This window comes from Schistocerca serialis, chromosome 2, assembly GCF_023864345.2.
Source record: "Schistocerca serialis cubense isolate TAMUIC-IGC-003099 chromosome 2, iqSchSeri2.2, whole genome shotgun sequence".
NCBI lineage: Eukaryota > Metazoa > Arthropoda > Insecta > Orthoptera > Acrididae > Schistocerca > Schistocerca serialis.
The window spans coordinates 505,846,541-505,864,027 of record NC_064639.1 but is presented as its reverse complement, the minus strand read 5'-3'; the positions used below and the strand labels follow the sequence as shown (position 1 = coordinate 505,864,027).

At 45.4% G+C, this 17,487-nt stretch overlaps 1 protein-coding gene and 1 non-coding gene across 2 annotated transcripts in view; both read left to right on the top strand.

The window, feature by feature from the left end:
- The window catches only part of LOC126456153 (gustatory receptor 5a for trehalose-like), a 93,125-nt gene that overhangs the window by 37,339 nt on the left and 38,299 nt on the right, over nucleotides 1–17,487 (top strand). Inside the window, exons 3-4 of the mRNA XM_050091907.1 lie at nucleotides 4,613–4,807; nucleotides 16,483–16,769. Of these exons, the coding sequence (XP_049947864.1) occupies nucleotides 4,613–4,807; nucleotides 16,483–16,769 (482 nt within the window). The remainder of the gene's footprint in view (nucleotides 1–4,612; nucleotides 4,808–16,482; nucleotides 16,770–17,487) is intronic.
- Nucleotides 3,637–3,737, top strand: LOC126458778 (U6atac minor spliceosomal RNA). The gene has a single exon (XR_007585738.1). It is a non-coding gene; the product is annotated as a U6atac minor spliceosomal RNA (small nuclear RNA).

Genomic DNA, 17,487 nt, shown 5'->3' with positions numbered 1-17,487 from the left:
ATTCTCAACTTGTCGACACACTACCGATGTAGTGCTGCTTTCCCATTATCCTTAACATTCTCGACACCACATATATGTATAATAAGAGTATTAAGATCCTGCAAAGCAAAATCTATGCTGCACGCTAATGGGAATGCATTAATGTGGACTACACACAAGTAACTTGACCCATATGTGCAAAGACGGGGCTGTAGTGAAGGGGCAAGGACGGTCGCTCAATTTGGGAGATGCAGTACGACAGATGAAGCCTATACACAGCTGCATTCCCATGTTATTGGTATGCTACAGCTAGCGAGTCTACTAACGATAGTTCTGACACATAGTAAGTACAACGAACAATTCGACAAATGTAGACATTCGAAGTCAATAATTTTTCCAAAGAGTACAGAAAAAGATTTAATTGTATAAACAAAGGGTCAACCAAGGGAGAAAACCCACTATGTACCAGTTAGTTGTAGTTAAACGTTCTCTATTTAAAACGTTATAACACTGAAACCAATTACAGTAAGAATACCAAATCTGGTAGCATTAGTGTACAGAGTATGGAGTGCATAATTTCCATGTGTCACAGCGCCACAGTCCAGTTCCAACAACGGCCACCAGGTGCAATGATCAGTCATTGTGATTCATAGTCTCACACACATGACCAGTCGCAGTGCATTTGTTGATCTGTCAACGTGAGCTTGGACGAAAGGAGCAGAGCATTATTGGTGAAGTTCTATTGTCAAAACAACAGTAATGCTGCAGCTGCACTTCGAAAATATCGCCGGCTGAAAGAATTACCGGAGGCTCCTCTTCCTCCACCTGCTGTGCGGAGCATGATGAAGAAGTTGGAATCAATTGGACAACTGGGCGTCGCTCCGGTAAGAGGCCGACGACCATTTGCACCACAGGTGGTTGATGACATCACTGTTGCTATGGCGGACAATGCTGCTCACAATTCCCGATCGTCAGGCAGTGTTCGTGCTGTGTCACTACAGTTGAACTTCCCCTGGTCTGCCGTAAGGAAGGTGCTTCGAACCATTCTCAAATGATATCCATACAATTTCCACATCGCACAGCAGCTTGCACTACAAGACGCGCAACGACGCGTTGACTTCGCTGTCCACTTTCTCATAAGAATTGTAGTTGATGGGGGCTGGCCCTGGACCATACTATGGACAGATGAAGCTCATATTGTTTCTGGTGGGTAAGATGAACACACAGAATTGCCAAGCTTGGGGATCATCACCTCCAGTCACTGTGCATGAAGTTCCTCTATGTGATGAACGTGTCACTGTAGGGCATGCCTTCACTACGTTCATCATTGGCCCATTCTTTTTTTGAATAGGTTGGCGCTTAAGGGTCGAAGAAGTGCAGTGTGACTGGCTAGCGTTACTTCGATATGCATCGCCAGCACGTCGTACCCGCGCCAGAGGAGAGGCCCATTGAACTCAACAGTTCTCATGCAAAATGTGGCCCCACCGCACATCCCTTGTGAAGTTCGTCTACTTCTCCGACACACATTTGGAAATCATCGAATTATCAGCCGATCGTTTCCAAATGCTTAGCTGGCACTATCACCTGATCTCACTTCCTGTGATTTCTGGTTGTGGGGCTACCCGAAGGACAGGGTTTACTAGGGAAACATTCACACTTATGCTGATCTGAAGCTCTGCTTATCAAGCGAGGTAGCCAGCATACCTACAGGCACGCTTCGTTCTCCTGTACAAAATGCAGTTTTGCACTTTCAGTCTCTTCAGGACATTGATGGGCTCCATATTAGGCCCCTTTTATAGCAGTAATGGTATCTGTATGTAATGGTATGATGTACCGTAGCAGCACATTGAAAGTGTTTCAGTTGAATTGATTCTGGATTACTTCTCTTCTCCATGTCCTTGACATTAATGCTGCCAGGTTTAGTACTCGTACGGTAATTAGCTTCCGTGTTATAACATGAAATTTTCTTATTCTTCTACATTTTTCCTCTCGACCAAATTTCTTAATAATATTATTACTTCCTTCTTTGTCTCTTTTGACATAAATTTAGTGGCACTGTATGTAATTACGTGCCCCTGATAAGGAAGAACTTTCGTTGCACCTATGGTGCATGATGACTGTGGTGCATGATGAATATAGTGACACTGTGTATAGTAAATAAATAACTACAAGAATGTGTGATCGGAGGCTTTCCCGGCGTATGTGTTGTTTCCCGGGCTCTCGGGTGTCCAGCCGGATGCGATCGTTGAAGTCCCACGATATTTCGGCGAATAACATTTCCGCCATCATCAGGTAGTTCTGATGGAATGGTCTGTCTGCTCATTGTCGGTGTTATTTACGCCCGTGAGTCGGGCTTCGATTCCCTGCACCGACGCTCTGATTGCGGCCGTCGACAATCCGTTTGCGATCGCCGACACAGGTCCGCGCCGTCTCGGGCGTCGCGCCGGGTGCTGGAAGATGCAAAATCCCGTGGAGTTCGCCGGCGGCCGTCTTGGAAGTATCTTGTCTTCGCTTGAGGCGTGACTCTTTGATGGAGCTGAGTAAGGGTTTACAGGCCTTGCTCAGCTGAAAACCTGTATCTCGGTTTATGAGATTGTCCGTTGAATTTCAATGGCCGCCTTGAAGATGCTGTCCCAGTAGAGGCTTGTAGGGGCCAGAGTCTTGGTCTCTTCGTATTTCGCGTTGTGTCCAGTTTCCAAGCAGTGTTCTGCCAGTGCCGATTTGTTGGGCGTTGGTGGTCTTCGACTGTTCGGATCATTTGACCAATGTAGGATCTGCCGCAACCAAATGGAATATTATATACTCCCGCTTTATTGAAGCCAAATTCGTCTTTCACCATCCCCAGTAAGGCGCATATCTTGGATGGTGGTCGGTACACCGTGTCAATTTTGTGTTGTTTTAGCAGTTTCCCAATTTTTGACGTCACATTGCCTACATACGGTAGAATGCGAACACAAGATCTTTCCATGACGGCTGCCGGGGACACTCCACGGGATTTTGCATCTTCCACCACCCGGCTCGATGCAGGTGACGGCGCAGACCTGGGTTGGCTCCCGCAAACGGATTGTCGGCGGCAGCAATCGGACAGTCGGCACAGGGAATCGAAGCTCGACCGACGGACATAAATAACACCGACAATGTGCATCATCACCTGATGATGGCGGAAAGGTTATTCGTCGAAGCATGGTGGGACTTCAACGATCGCATCCGGTTGGACACTCGAGAGCCCTGGAAACAACTGCAAGAACGTTCGAAGTGCACAGGTCGGCAGGTGACAGTCAACTGAGAGGGCTGCCCCCCTGGAACAACAAAATGGAGTCACCCTGCGCCCAGCGTGAGCTCTGCTCAGAAGGGAACTGCGCAACTGCTGCTGTCACAGCCACACTTAACTTGTGCGTAATGGTAAACTGTCAACAATCCCCGGCCCTCCTCCCATGCTCACAAGGGAACCTCCCTATCGCACCCCCCTCAGATTTAGTTATAAGTTGGCACAGTGGATAGGCCTTGAAAAACTGAACACAGATCAATCGAGAAATCAGGAAGAAATTGTATGCAACTATGAAAAAAATGAGCAAAATATACAAACTGACTAGTCCATGCGCAAGATAGGCAACATCAAGGATAGTGTGAGCTCAGGAACGCCGTGGTCCCATGGTAGTGTTGTATGAAAGGAGAGACGGTTAGCACTCCCCTAGACAAGGATGGAACACATAAGGTTGAGGCACCGCTGAGTTATCAGCGCTTGTCCCAAAAATTCCTTCTGTAATAAAAAAACTGAGTGACTGGATTAATAATGAACTTCAACAGCCGTCAGGGAACGTCCGCAACGAACAATTACAACGAACTATAACGAACAAAAAAAAAAAAAAAATTGGTTAGCGTGAGCAGCTGCGGAACGAGATGTCCTTGGTGCAAGTCTTCCCTCGAGTGAAAAGGTTAATTTTTTATTTTCAGACAATTATTATCTCTCCGTCCGTCCGTCCGATGCGAGGTAACTGCGCCGTAGTATGGGGACGCTACACCTAAACAAACATCGAAACACACGTCAGTCGACTACAGCGCACGGAAGAGAGAGTATTCCTGCTAATGAGGCTCCCGGGCTGGCAGTTGACTGTTCGCTACTTTGGACGAGGGTGCATTAAATACGTGAGATGTATTCCGTGGGCAATATGAATCCAGCAAAACACAGACACTAAACTTATTACAGTTGAACAGAGACGTCAGTGAACGAACGGACAAATCATAACTGTGAAAATAAAGAAAGTAAACTTTTCACTCGAGGGAAGACTTGAACCATGAACCTCTCGTTACGTAGTAGCTGCTTACGCTAACCACGGGACCACGGCGCTCCTGAGCTCACGCTATCCTTGATGTTGCTTATCTTGCGCATGGACTAGTCAGTTTGTATATTTTGCTTATTTTTTCATAGTTCCACACAACTTCTTCCTGTTTTCTCGATTGATCTGTGTTCAGTTTTTCAAGGCCTATCCACTATGCCAACTTATAGCTAAATCTGAGGGTGGTGCGATGGGGAGGTTCCCTTGTCAGTTTATTCTGATGTAGGTATGTATACCTGCCCACACAGTGGCACAAAACAACAGCGCTGAGTGGTGTGGCTGACGTGTCGTTGCAGACGGGCTGGACGAGGCGGCGTGGGGCATGGCGTTCTACGGGAACGCGCTGCTGTCGCAGCTGGTGTTCGCGCGGCTGTCGCGTCGCTGGCCGCAGCTGCTGAGCCGCTGGGCGCTGCTGGAGCGCGACGCGCTGCCGCCCCCGCTGGCCAGGAGGATCGCCCTCACCGCCGCCGCCATCCTCTTCGGCGCCCTCTGTGAGTAGCCCGCCGCCCTCTCCTGCACTCGCTGCATTTCGCTGTCGACCACAAACGCTTTTCAGAAGGATTTCCACGAATATTCCATATTGGAGGAGCAGCCATAAAGTTGTAGTTATCACATGAAAAACGTGAAACTACGTACGTAACAACACTGAGGTGTCAGAAGTCATTTGATACCTCCTAACATCACGGTGGATTTCCTTTACATCGGCACAGGGCAGCAACTCCACGTGACATGCACTTAACAAGTCACTGGAAACCCTTCCAGAAATTATAAGCCATGTTGCCTCTATAGCCGTCCATAATTGCGAAGTTGCACCAGGGTAGGATTTTGTGCACGATCTGACCTCTCGATTGTGTCCCATAAATGCTGGATAGGATTCATGTCAGGAGATCTGTGTCATCACATCATTAGCTCGAATTGTCCAAAATATCCCTCAAACCGGTCGCGAACACTTATGGCCCGCCGACATGGCACATTGTCGTTCATAAAAATTGCATGGCTGTTTGGGAACATTGATTACATGAATGGCTGTAAATGGTATCCAGTTATTTGAAGATAACCATCTCCAGTCAATGATCAGTTCAGTTCGACCAGAGGACCCACCCCATTCTGTGTAAACACAGCTGACACTATCTACATCTACATCTACATTGATACTCCGCAAGCCACCCAACGGTATGTGGCGGAGGGCACTTTACGTGCCACTGTCATTACCTCCCTTTCCTGTTCCAGTCGCGTATGGTTCGCGGGAAGAACGACTGTCTGAAAGCCTCCGTGAGCGCTCTAATCTCTCTAATTTTACATTCGTGATCTCCTCGGGAGGTATAAGTAGGGGGAAGCAATATATTCGATACCTCATCCAGAAACGCACCCTCTCGAAACCTGGCGAGCAAGCTACACCGCGATGCAGAGCGCCTCTCTTGCAGAGTCTGTCACTTGAGTTTATTAAACATCTCCGTAACGCTATCAGGGTTACCAAATAACCCGGTGACGAAACGCGCCGCTCTTCTTTGGATCTTCTCTATCTCCTCCGTCAACCCGACCTGGTACGGATCCCACACTGATGAGCAATACTCAAGTATAGGTCGAACGAGTGTTTTGTAAGCCACCTCCTTTGTTGATGGACTACATTTTCTAAGCACTCTCCCAATGAATCTCAACCTGGTACCCGCCTCACCAACAATTAATTTTATATGTTCATTCCACTTCAAATCGTTCCGCACGCATACTCCCAGATGTTTTACAGACGTAACTGCTACCAGTGTTTGTTCCGCTATCATATAATCATACAATAAAGGATCCTTCTTTCTATGTATTCGCAATACATTACATTTGTCTATGTTAAGGGTCAGTTGCCACTCCCTGCACTAAGTGCCTATCCGCTGCAGATCTTCCTGCATTTCGCTACAATTTTCTAATGCTGCAACTTCTCTGTATACTACAGCATCATCCGCGAAAAGCAGCATGGAACTTCCGACACTATCTACTAGGTCATTTATATATATTGTGAAAAGCAATGGTCCCATAACACTCCCCTGTGGCACGCCAGAGGTTACTTTAACGTCTGTAGACGTCTCTCCATTGATAACAACATGCTGTATACTGTTTGCTAAAAACTCTTCAATCCAGCCACACAGCTGGTCTGATATTCCGTAGGCTCTTACTTTGTTTATCAGGCGACAGTGCGGAACTGTATCGAACGCCTTCCGGAAGTCAAGAAAAATAGCATCTACCTGGGAGCCTGTATCTAATATTTTCTGGGTCTCATGAACAAATAAAGCGAGTTGGGTCTCACACGATCGCTGTTTCCGGAATCCATGTTGATTCCTACATAGTAGATTCTGGGTTTCCAGAAATGACATGATACGCGAGCAAAAAACATGTTCTAAAATTCTACAAGAGATCGACGTAAGAGATATAGGTCTATAGTTTTGCGCATCTGCTCGACGACCCTTCTTGAAGACTGGGACTATCTTTGCTCTTTTCCAATCATTTGGAACCCTCCGTTCCTCTAGAGACTTGCGGTACACGGCTGTTAGAAGGGGGGCAAGTTCTTTCGCGTACTCCGTGTAGAATCGAATTGGTATCCCGTCAGGTCCAGTGGACTTTCCTCTATTGAGTGATTCCAGTTGCTTTTCTATTCCTTGGACACTTATTTCGATGTCAGCCATTTTTTCGTTTGTGCGAGGATTTAGAGAAGGAACTGCAGTGCGGTCTTCCTCTGTGAAGTAGTGACTACTAGCTTGTGCAGTGCGTTGTTGACATCTTGGGTCCCTGGCTTCGTGCAATTTGCGCCACACACGAACCTGACCGTCAGCTCTTAACAACTGAAATCGCGACTCATCTGACCAGCCACGGTTTTCCAGTCGTCTAGGGTCCAACTCATACAGTCAGAGCCCAGGATAGGAACTGCAAGCGATGTAGCGCTGTTAGCAAAGGCACTCGGGTGAGTCTTCTGCTGCCATAGCCCCGTCGCACTGTCCTAACGGCGACATTCGTTGTACGTTCCCGTTGATTTCTGCCGTTATTTCACACAGTGTTGCTTGTGTGTTAGCACCAACAACTCCACACAAACGCCGCTGCTCTCGGTCGTTAAGTGAAGGCCATCAGCCACTGGTTTGTCCGTAGTGAGAGGCAATGCCTGAAATTCGGCACTCTCGGAATGCAGAAGTCCCTAACGATTTGCGAAATGGAATGTCCCATGCGTCTAGCTCCAAGTACCATTCCTCGTTCGAAGTCTGTTAAGTCCTGTCGTGTGGCCATTATCACCGACTGAAAGTTTTTGAAATGAATCACCCGACAGCAAATGACTACTCCGCCAATGCACTGCCCTTTTACACCCTACGTACGCCACACTACTGCCATTTATGTTTGTGCATATCGCTATCCCATAAATTTTGTCACCTCAGTGTAGTTTCTTACTAGTTTGCATGTACATATTTGTAGCCCTGCTATACATTAAAATCCTCGCGTCACAGCACTGTAGCTCGCAGCTGCACCACATAAAACAAAATGCCTGAGCCCCCTGATAAGGAGGAGTATTGCTTTCTATTTCATCCTCTGTTAGAAATGGAAGTGTCACAGCAGCAATCCACGGTGATCTGGTAGAAGTGTACGGCGACAGTGCACCATCGTATAGTAGTTAGCTGGCGCAGACGCCTCCTAGTGTCCAAACCAGTCTGACCAAGTGAAATGGCGCAGTGGTTAGCACACTGGTCTCGCATTCGAGAGGACGACTGTTCAAACCTGCACCTGGTCATCCAGATTTAGAACCTGTGCTGCGTCTCTAATGACCTCGATGTCGGCGGGACGTCAAACCCAATCTTCCTTTTTTTTCCAAACGAGTCTGGATGACGAAAAATAAAGCGACAGACCATCCCCATAAGAAGTATACACAGTGACCGCAACCGAAGTGTCTAGTGAAACAAGCATTCTGCCTCTTCTTTCATTGATTCATTCAATCCCTCCTCTGTGTCACTACAGCTAGTATGTAACTGTTCCATTTAACTGGAAATGCAGGGAGGACACGGGCGGTTGCGCTGCCACACCTAAACTGACTGCCACGATTTTCGTATCCAGGCGATCTGAATGAAAGGAACTTGACCCAGTTAGCGGGAGGAATAAATATTGATAGGTCCTCGGAATCTCATGTCACCATTCTACGTAGTATCAGACTGTGGGAATGCTTGGACTACGACCCTACTTGCAGGTAGCCAATGATTTGAATGGATACTAGGGGAAGCTGATGGCAATCGCAACGGATATAAACATTTTAGAAACTGGCAGTAAGAAACACATTCTAAAATTAGCACAGAACAACTTACTCTTAACTGAGGGAAGCCTTCACTGACAGAGACACATTCACAGACTGGCATATAGAAGTAGACTGAAGTACCAAAGAAACTTGTATAGGCAAGCGTATTCAAATAGAGGTATGTAAACAGGCAGAATACGGCGCTGCGGCCGGCAAAGCCTATATCAGACAACACGTGTTTGGCGCAGTTGCTAGGCCGGTTACTGCTGCTAGAACGGCAGGTTATCAAGATTTAAGTGAGGTAAATGTAAATGTTGTGTGACTAGGGCCTTCCGTCGTGTAGACCGTTCGCCGTGTGCAAGTCTTTCGATTTGACGCCACTTCGGCGAGTTGCGCGTCGATGGCGAAGAAATGATGATGATTAGGACAACACAACACCCAGTCCCTGAGCGGAGAAAATCTGCGACCATCCGAATGTTTGAATTGTAGTCCGTTCTTATGGTTACTTACAAATTTATCTCATCCTGTGTCGTTGATCAATTTAAGTTAAACCACACTAGTCGTAATTTAGAGCTGGATACCAATCAGGTCTTGTAGATCTATTCTGATTTCCCGTACGAAGCGTTCGGTTTCGAAGCCTCCGGGTCGCGCGAATCAGGTAGTGAAGCTGATATTAGTAGTTGACATTCTATAGGAGTGAGTCACGTTGTGTCTGCAACGTAGTTGAAACTTCCTGGCAGGTTAAAACTGTGTGCCGGGCCGAGACTCGAACCCGGAACCTTTGCCTTCACGGGCAAGAGCTTCTGCAAAGTTTGGAAGGTAGGAGACGAGGTACTGGCAGAAGTAAAGCTGTGAGAAGGGGGCGTGAGTCGTGCTTCGGTAGCTCAGTTGGTAGAGCACTTGCCCGCAAAAGCCAAAGGTCCCGAGTTCGAGTCTCGGCCCGGCACACAGTTTTAATCTGCCAGGAAGTTTCATATCAGCGCACACTCCGCTGCAGAGTGAAAATCTCATTCTACAACGTAGTTACTCGCGGGAAGCACAAGAGGTAGACAACTTCGTGAGCCAAACACTCCGCTGCATGGACGTAAACAGGCGTCCGAGCCGCGACGCCGCTGGAGGCGAGCTAACTCACCTACGGAGGCAAACACGTTTTTGAAGATCTTTTGATAGTGACTGCAAATGCTGGATGCAAATCAAATTTTTCATAGTTAATAAATATAATTAACAAACACTGACGGAAAATATCGCATCACCAAGAAGGAGCTGTGTGAGATAAACGAAAGTTGGTAGGCATGTTTCTACATTCGAAAGATGACGCCTATTGAAGTATGACGCCAGACGGATAAGTGTGGTTCTAGTGGCGACCCTATGAGGATGCAAATCAGGTTGGTTTCAAATACGGGCAGTAATGGTCATGAACGTTTGTTATCTTGGAAGGTGGATGTAGTGAGTTGATGTTAGTGAAGAGAGTTTTTCAGACAACGACGACGCCATTAGCAACAGCACACTGAGTTTGAACGAAGTCGTGCAATAGGGCTACGAGAATCTGGATCTTCCTTCTCTGATATTGCAGGAAGACTTGGCAGGAATGTAGCAACTGTAGATGATGGCTGGCAGGGTTGGTCACGGGAAGCTACGGTAGCAAGAAGACTGGGCTCTGGACTGTCTCGTGGCGGATCATACGGCGTCTGCAGCAGCAATTCGAGCAGCAGTTGGCACCACTGTGACACAATGACCTGTAACAGATTGGTTGCTTCAAGGACATCTCCGAACCAGACGCCCCGTAACTTGCATTCCACTGACCACAAACAACATCCATTTGCGACTTCAGTGGTGTCAAGCGAGAACTCAAAGAAGGGCCAGTGTTACACACATAGGACGTGCACCTATAGTTGTGGTCAAGGGCGCGATTTTGTATGACGACAGGAGCATTATCGTGGTTATCGCACGCACTCTGACTATAAATTAGTACGTCAGTCTTGTGATTCGACCTGTCATACTGCCATCCATGAAAAATACTCCAGGGGTTTTTTCCAACAGGATAACGCTCGCCTACATACCGCTGTTGTAATCCAACATGCTCTACAGCAATGGTTCCCAACCTGGGTTAATTAACCCATGAGGGGTGAAACGAAATTTTATGAGGGGTAAAAACTAAAGGATTGTATTCTATTTCAGCCACGAAACAAAATTATTTTCAAAAGATCGTTACTATTATTACAATTCTGTAAGACTCTAATGCTGATCATATAGGTTATCAGTGATTACTTCTTCTCAGTTAGTAGCATTATGCGATGAAGTTTACAGGTTCCTCACATAGTCCATCCACTACACAAATATGTTGTGCTTTATCCCATACATTGCTGATGATAAAAGTGCGTCGTATACGTAACAAATGCTAAATATCTCAGGAAAATATCTTTTCCGTGTTGTAGATAGTACCTGAACTAGTCCAGAAATTGCTTCATTACTTGTTTCGAAATAGATAGATGAATTAAATGACAGCACAACATAACAGTATCAACATAGATTGCTGTACCTAGTTTAATTGTTATTATTAGAATGGTTAGACACAAAGCATTGACAGCCTGAAGACGTCCAGTTTGATTTCAGTTCAAAAGTAAGCAGTGCAGCAATGAAGTGATTTACGAACAGTAAACATAGTGCACACATATGATCTCGTTTCATTTTAAATGGAGTTTCAGTGTGCAGGTGAAGCAAGTCGTGCAACAGAGAGGAGTAATGCGGGGGAAACATATTTTGTAACAAGTCTGTACCCTCACTGTGGATACTCAGCTTTCTTTTCTGAGAAGGAGCTACGGGTAGCACTTGTGATGCACCGCGAATTACTTCATCATTCATTCTAACACATGAATACACACACACAGACACTCTCGCCCACAGACACTCACGCTAACTCACACACACGCACACTCACACACACGCACACTCACACACACACACACACACACACACACACACACACTAAATATCATTCATCTTTCATCATTTTGCACACACACTCACATGCACACACACTCACATGCACACACACGCAGGCACACACGCACGCACACACACACACACACACACACACACACACACACACACACACACTAAATATCATTCATCTTTCATCATTTTGTAAATAAAAGTCTTCTAAGGAAAGTCTTTCATTCTACAGTTTAGTTAGGTACTAAAGTTGGTGACAACGTGGGAGAGTTGGGGCAACAGATAGCAGGGGGTCTAGGACTGGGGTACTTGCTAATGTTTGATTGCACTCAGGGGTAATGGTGTAAGAAAGGTTGGGAACCACTGCTCTACAGAGTGTCGGTCACCAGCTCTGTCTCCAATCGAGCACACATGGGATGTCATCGGAAGACAAGTCGAGCCATCCACAAACAGCATTAACCGTCCCTGTATTGAGCGAGCAAATGGAGCAGGCATGGAACTCCATCCTACAAACTGGTATCTGGCACCTGGAAACACACTACATTTGTATGCTTGCATTTAACATTCTGCCGGTTACGCCGGTTTTTAATGTACTATCAGTTCAGATTTGCAGGGGTTTACCTCGCGCTGACACTGACCTGTGTTCTTACATGGTTAATCACTTAATTATGTTACCTAGACAAACGTATCCCCGAAATGTCATTACTCTACAGTAAATATTGTTTTGTCTGGCAATGTTTTGTCCGTCACTGCAGACTGGCTGCTGAAGGTACGTAAATACACTAAAGAGCCAAAGAAACTGGTACGCCTGCCTAATACCGTGTAGGACCCCCGCGAGCAAGCAGAAGTGGCGCAACACGACGTGGCATGGACTCGACTAATGTCTGAAGTAGTGCTGGAGAGATATGATACCATCAGTCCTGCAGGGCTGTCCATCAATCCGTAAGAGTACGAGGGGGTGGAAATCTCTTCTGAACAACAAGTTGAAAAGCATCCCAGATATGCTCAATAATGTTCGTGCTGGGGAGTTTAGTGGCGAGCGGAAGTGTTTAAACTCAGAAGAGTGTTCCTGGAGCCACTCTGTAGAAATTCTGGACGTGTGGGCTGTCGCATTGTCCTGCTGGAATTGCCCAAGTCCGTCAGAATGCACAATGGACGTGAATGGATGCAGGTGATGCGTACGTGTCACCTGTCAGAGTCGTATATAGACGTATTAGGTGGGCCATTTCATTCCAAATGCACACGCCCCACACCATTACATAGCCTCCACCAGTTTGAACAGTCCCCTACTGACATGGAAGGGCCATGGTTTCAAGAGGTTGTCTCCATAACTGTACACGTCCATCTGTCCGACCTGGCATCATGTTTCCAGTCATGAACAGTCCAATGTCGGTGTTAACGGGCCCAGGCGAGGTGTAAAGCCTTGTGTCATCCAGTCATCAAAGGTACACTAGTGGGTCTTCGGCTCCGAAAGCCTACATCTGTGATGTTTCGTTGAATGGTTCGCATGCTGAGACTTGTTGATGGCCCAACATTGAAATCTGCCCGTTTATGTATCTCCGTATTTGGATATGCATGCCTGTACCTGTTCTTTGGTGCTTCAGTGTATAACAAATGCATCACCATTAACCCTTTTTGATCACATTTAGAAAAAAATTGGGGAAAATTTTTTTATGATGAGTATTTACTGTATATGTTGAACATATGCCGTATCCATTGCAAAATTTCTTTTGAAGCTATTGGTTAATAAATAAAATAATGATTCCAAATGGCATCATTGTCACATAAATTCACCGTAAGTATTATTTAGGTGTAAAGTTGTCAGTATAAATACATAAATTAATTTCTTATTTATTTTATTAGTAAGCGGTAAGACACTTTATTGTTTTGTTAAGGAATAAAACAGCTTGTTTGTTTGAACCTTCCATTTAATTTTAACACAGAACCAATTGATTTTTTACTGATTTATTTACAATGAAAATTTCTGAAACAGTTGTTTTGTTTGTTACAGCACAATGCAACATTGCACTTGGAGCATGTAACTCTTGAATATGCCTTTATACAAAGTCTGCATCTTGATTTTGATTCTAAATGCTCTGGCCAGTGTCCTATTTGGTCAAAGCGCACGTCAGCGACTGGGTGAATTGTCTTAGGCTTTCTTTTGGGAGCAGGTAGACTTGGAGAGTCTGTGGCTGGATGGTCGCTCTTTCTTCCAGGTGTACCAATTCCTTTCTTCAGTAAGTCACTTGCTATTTCTGCTCAAAACTTCAGCAGTGGTGTATATTTCTGATTTTTCTGAGCGCAATGTCGCCTGTAAGGCAGCCAAGCGTTCGCACAAGTCATGTCTATGAAATGGAAAACAATTCTCAGGTAGTACATCTTGCTTTTTATGTTTATTCTGCATATTTGGACCAACATATCATGGACGTCCACTGCTCCCATGTTCATCTTATATTCCTGCACAATATTGGGATTTGGAATGTCTATATACGATATTTTTTCTTACTCCAACGTTCCACATTTTCAACAGGTTCCTTGCCTTTATAGGTAGAAATCAGGTGAAAAGCTTTATTGTCATACCATTTCAAAATTATAATTTAGTTTTTATCATCTACACGGTAACCACAGGTTCCTCTGCCTTCTTTTTTCACATCTGCATCATTTTTCAGACGGTATCCACACAATCTGTTTTTTCTTATGGTTCCCACAACATATATTCCTTCATTTATAAGCTTTACTGTTAGGTTGAGGGAAGTAAACCAATTGTCCATGAAGAATTTGAAATTGGCGTGCCTAGGCAAATTCTCAGTCACCCAAATCACTATATTTCCACTCATTCGTAACTCAGGATTACTTGTAGTGTTTGTTCCCATCCCAACATGCACTTCAAAATCATAAATGTAGTAACTTACACCAGCTCAAGCAAATACTTTTATGCCCCATTTGTGTGGCTTTGATTTTATATACTGGTGCAGAGATGGATGTGATTTTAGAGGAATAATAAGTTCATCAATACTGTTGTATTCTTCAACTTTGTTTTTTAGAAAATTGTTCTTTAGTTGATCTAAAACTGACCTGGCCTTGAACAACTTGCCATGTTGAGGGTCATCCCAAGGTAACATATTTTCATTATCGCACCAGCCGCTGGTGGCCGAGCGGTTCTAGGTGCTTCAGTCTGGAACCGCGAGACCGCAACGGTCGCAGGTTCGAATCCTGCCTCGGGCATGGATGTGTGTGATGTCCTTAGATTAGTTAGGTTTAAGAAGTTCTAAATTCTAGGGGACTGATGACCTCAGATGTTAAGTCCCATAGTGCTCAGAGCCATTTGAAGCATTTTGCATTATCGTTCACATGCAAATACCTCCTCAACTTGTAAAATCGACGGAGTGGCATTATGACAGCTATCTGATAATACCTTGTCTCATTTGCCCAATACATCTTGTAACTCGGCTCATTCACAATACCACTTAGTAAATAAATGCGAATGAACTGTCTTATTTCATTGGCACTAGTGTTTATACTTTGTCGTAACACTTGAGTAGAGTATAGATTTGTCTGCGTAACTAAATTGTGAATTATACACTCATCAATAAAACTTTCAAAATATTGGAGCGGAGAATGTCCTTCACTTGGTGGATCCGAAAACTACACAGCACACTGAATATCCATAGCCTGCAGATCCTTGTATATCCACGTATAGCTCAGGCAATTTTCATTTCCTGCTCCTAAAGTTTCAAGGCGTACAAATAGGGGAATTTCAGCACCAGTAAGAGAGTCTTCTAAACTGTCCAGTTCAGGTCCTGTCTGTAGAGGCAATACTTGCTGTACTGATGGATCATAGTCGCTTTGATTATCCAAAACAATTTCGTCATCTGATATTTCAGAGTCATCGCCGCACAGAAGAAGATGAAGAATTTCATCATCCTGTAGAGCTTAATGTTTTCCACGCTTAACCTATAAAGAAACTGTGATGCAAGAATGAAAACTACGAAACATTATATAAGAACAAACACAATTCACTCTTATGATACAAATTCATTTTTGCTTACTTCATACATACTAATGCATCAATGACTCCAAATGATGTCATTAGAAATTACGTAATAGTTACTCAAAAAATGTATGCATGCAAGAATGAAAACTACGAAACATTATATAAGAACAAACACAATTCACGCTTATGATACAAATTCATTTTTGCTTACTTCATACATACCAATGCATCAATGACTCCAAATGATGTCATTAGAAATTACGTAATAATTACTCGAAAAATGTATGCATAGCTGTATTGTAAACTTACCGTATTTCTTTGGTTCAAATGGTTCAAATGGCTCTGAGCACTATGGGACTTAACATCTGTGGTCCTCAGTCCCCTAGAACGTAGAACGACTTAAACCTAACTAAACTAAGGACATCAGACACATCCATGCCCGAGGCAGGATTCGAGCCTGCGACCGTAGCGGTCACGCAGTTCCAAACTGAAGCGCCTAGAACCGCACGGCCACACCGGCCGACCGTATTTCTTTCCCTTGCCCTTGAGGAACTAGGTAAAGTTGGTTCCATAACCAAGAATTTCAGTATACACACAATAAAACTAAACACAACAATCGCTGTGCACTCACAAATGCAGTAGCACAACTTACGACGCTTCTTTGTTCTGCACTTCAAACAAACAGCGAGTCACGAAACCAAACGCCACTGCAATCTGATGGTCAAACTTGAAACTACGCGAAACGATGCCAAACGGTACCATTAAAGGATTGGGAAGCTCAAAAAAGCCAGGAATACTTAATGATGCCATTTGGAATCGCAGACGCAGAAAGAGTTAAATGAGCTTACCAGTGTGCACTCCTTGAGAACACCACAGCACTCTACAAATTCCCACGAGTACTGACAGAGGGCTGCTGTGACGGCACGCGTCGACTGGAAGCGCTGACGGTGGCCCGCCTCGGGTTTCAGACGAGCACGCGCTGAGCGTGTCTGTGGCGCTGCGCGCCCTGTCGACGGCCCACAACCCTCTGGAGGCATACGTGCGCCGCACGCACCCCTTCCTCTTCTCGGCGACGCTGCTGCCCGCCTACCGGCCGTGGCTCGCGCCGCTCGTGCTGCCCTTCGCCGCCGCCGCCACCTGCGTCTGGAACTTCGGCGACCTCTTCCTCATCCTGGTCGCCTCCGGCCTCGCCGCGCTGCTGCGGGGCGCCAACGCGCGCATCTCGGCCGCTGCTGCCGCGCAGCCCGCACGCAAGGTATTTCCGCATCTACGTCTGCATCTACACTTGCGCTTATACTCCAATTTCCACTTTAGTGTGTGTGGTGTGAGTACTGTAAGACCTGCGGTACACACACCATCAGATTATTTGACTTGTCGCTCCAGCGAAGTAGGCGAGTGTCAGCAATATGTCTCGTGGTCTTATCGTGGCGTGTTTATCTTCTGCCGTTAGGTCAGACGATAGAAATGCCACTTGCACGCTTAGAGTAGCAGATTGACGGTGACCAACTTTAAACAGAACTTGATTAATTTTCACACCATTTATTAAAATAATAAAAAATATAGACATTACGTAACTTGATTCTGGATGCTGTTTAGAACTGACAATCTGAAGTTCCTTTGGTCTTGGTACGTTAATCTTATTCTCACATACCTCTGATACTTGACAAAGTGTCTACTCATTTATCTTCGTGGCTATGTACAGGAATATGGTAATCTTATTAGGCACAGACTATTCCAGACTAATGCAGATAAATGCAGACTAATGCAGACTGGCTAATCGGAGGTTTGTACACTCGTTATAATACCTCAAGCGTTCAGGTATCACTGTGTGAGTGTGATCCACGAGGAGAAAAGGTTCTACATTAGCAGCAATCTGATTGGCTGCGTTACATATTAATACGCGGATCGGCGGAAGCAGAATTTGGTCCGTCTCTAAGGCAGCGCCATCTCGTAGTGCGGAGGCGGACAAGCGC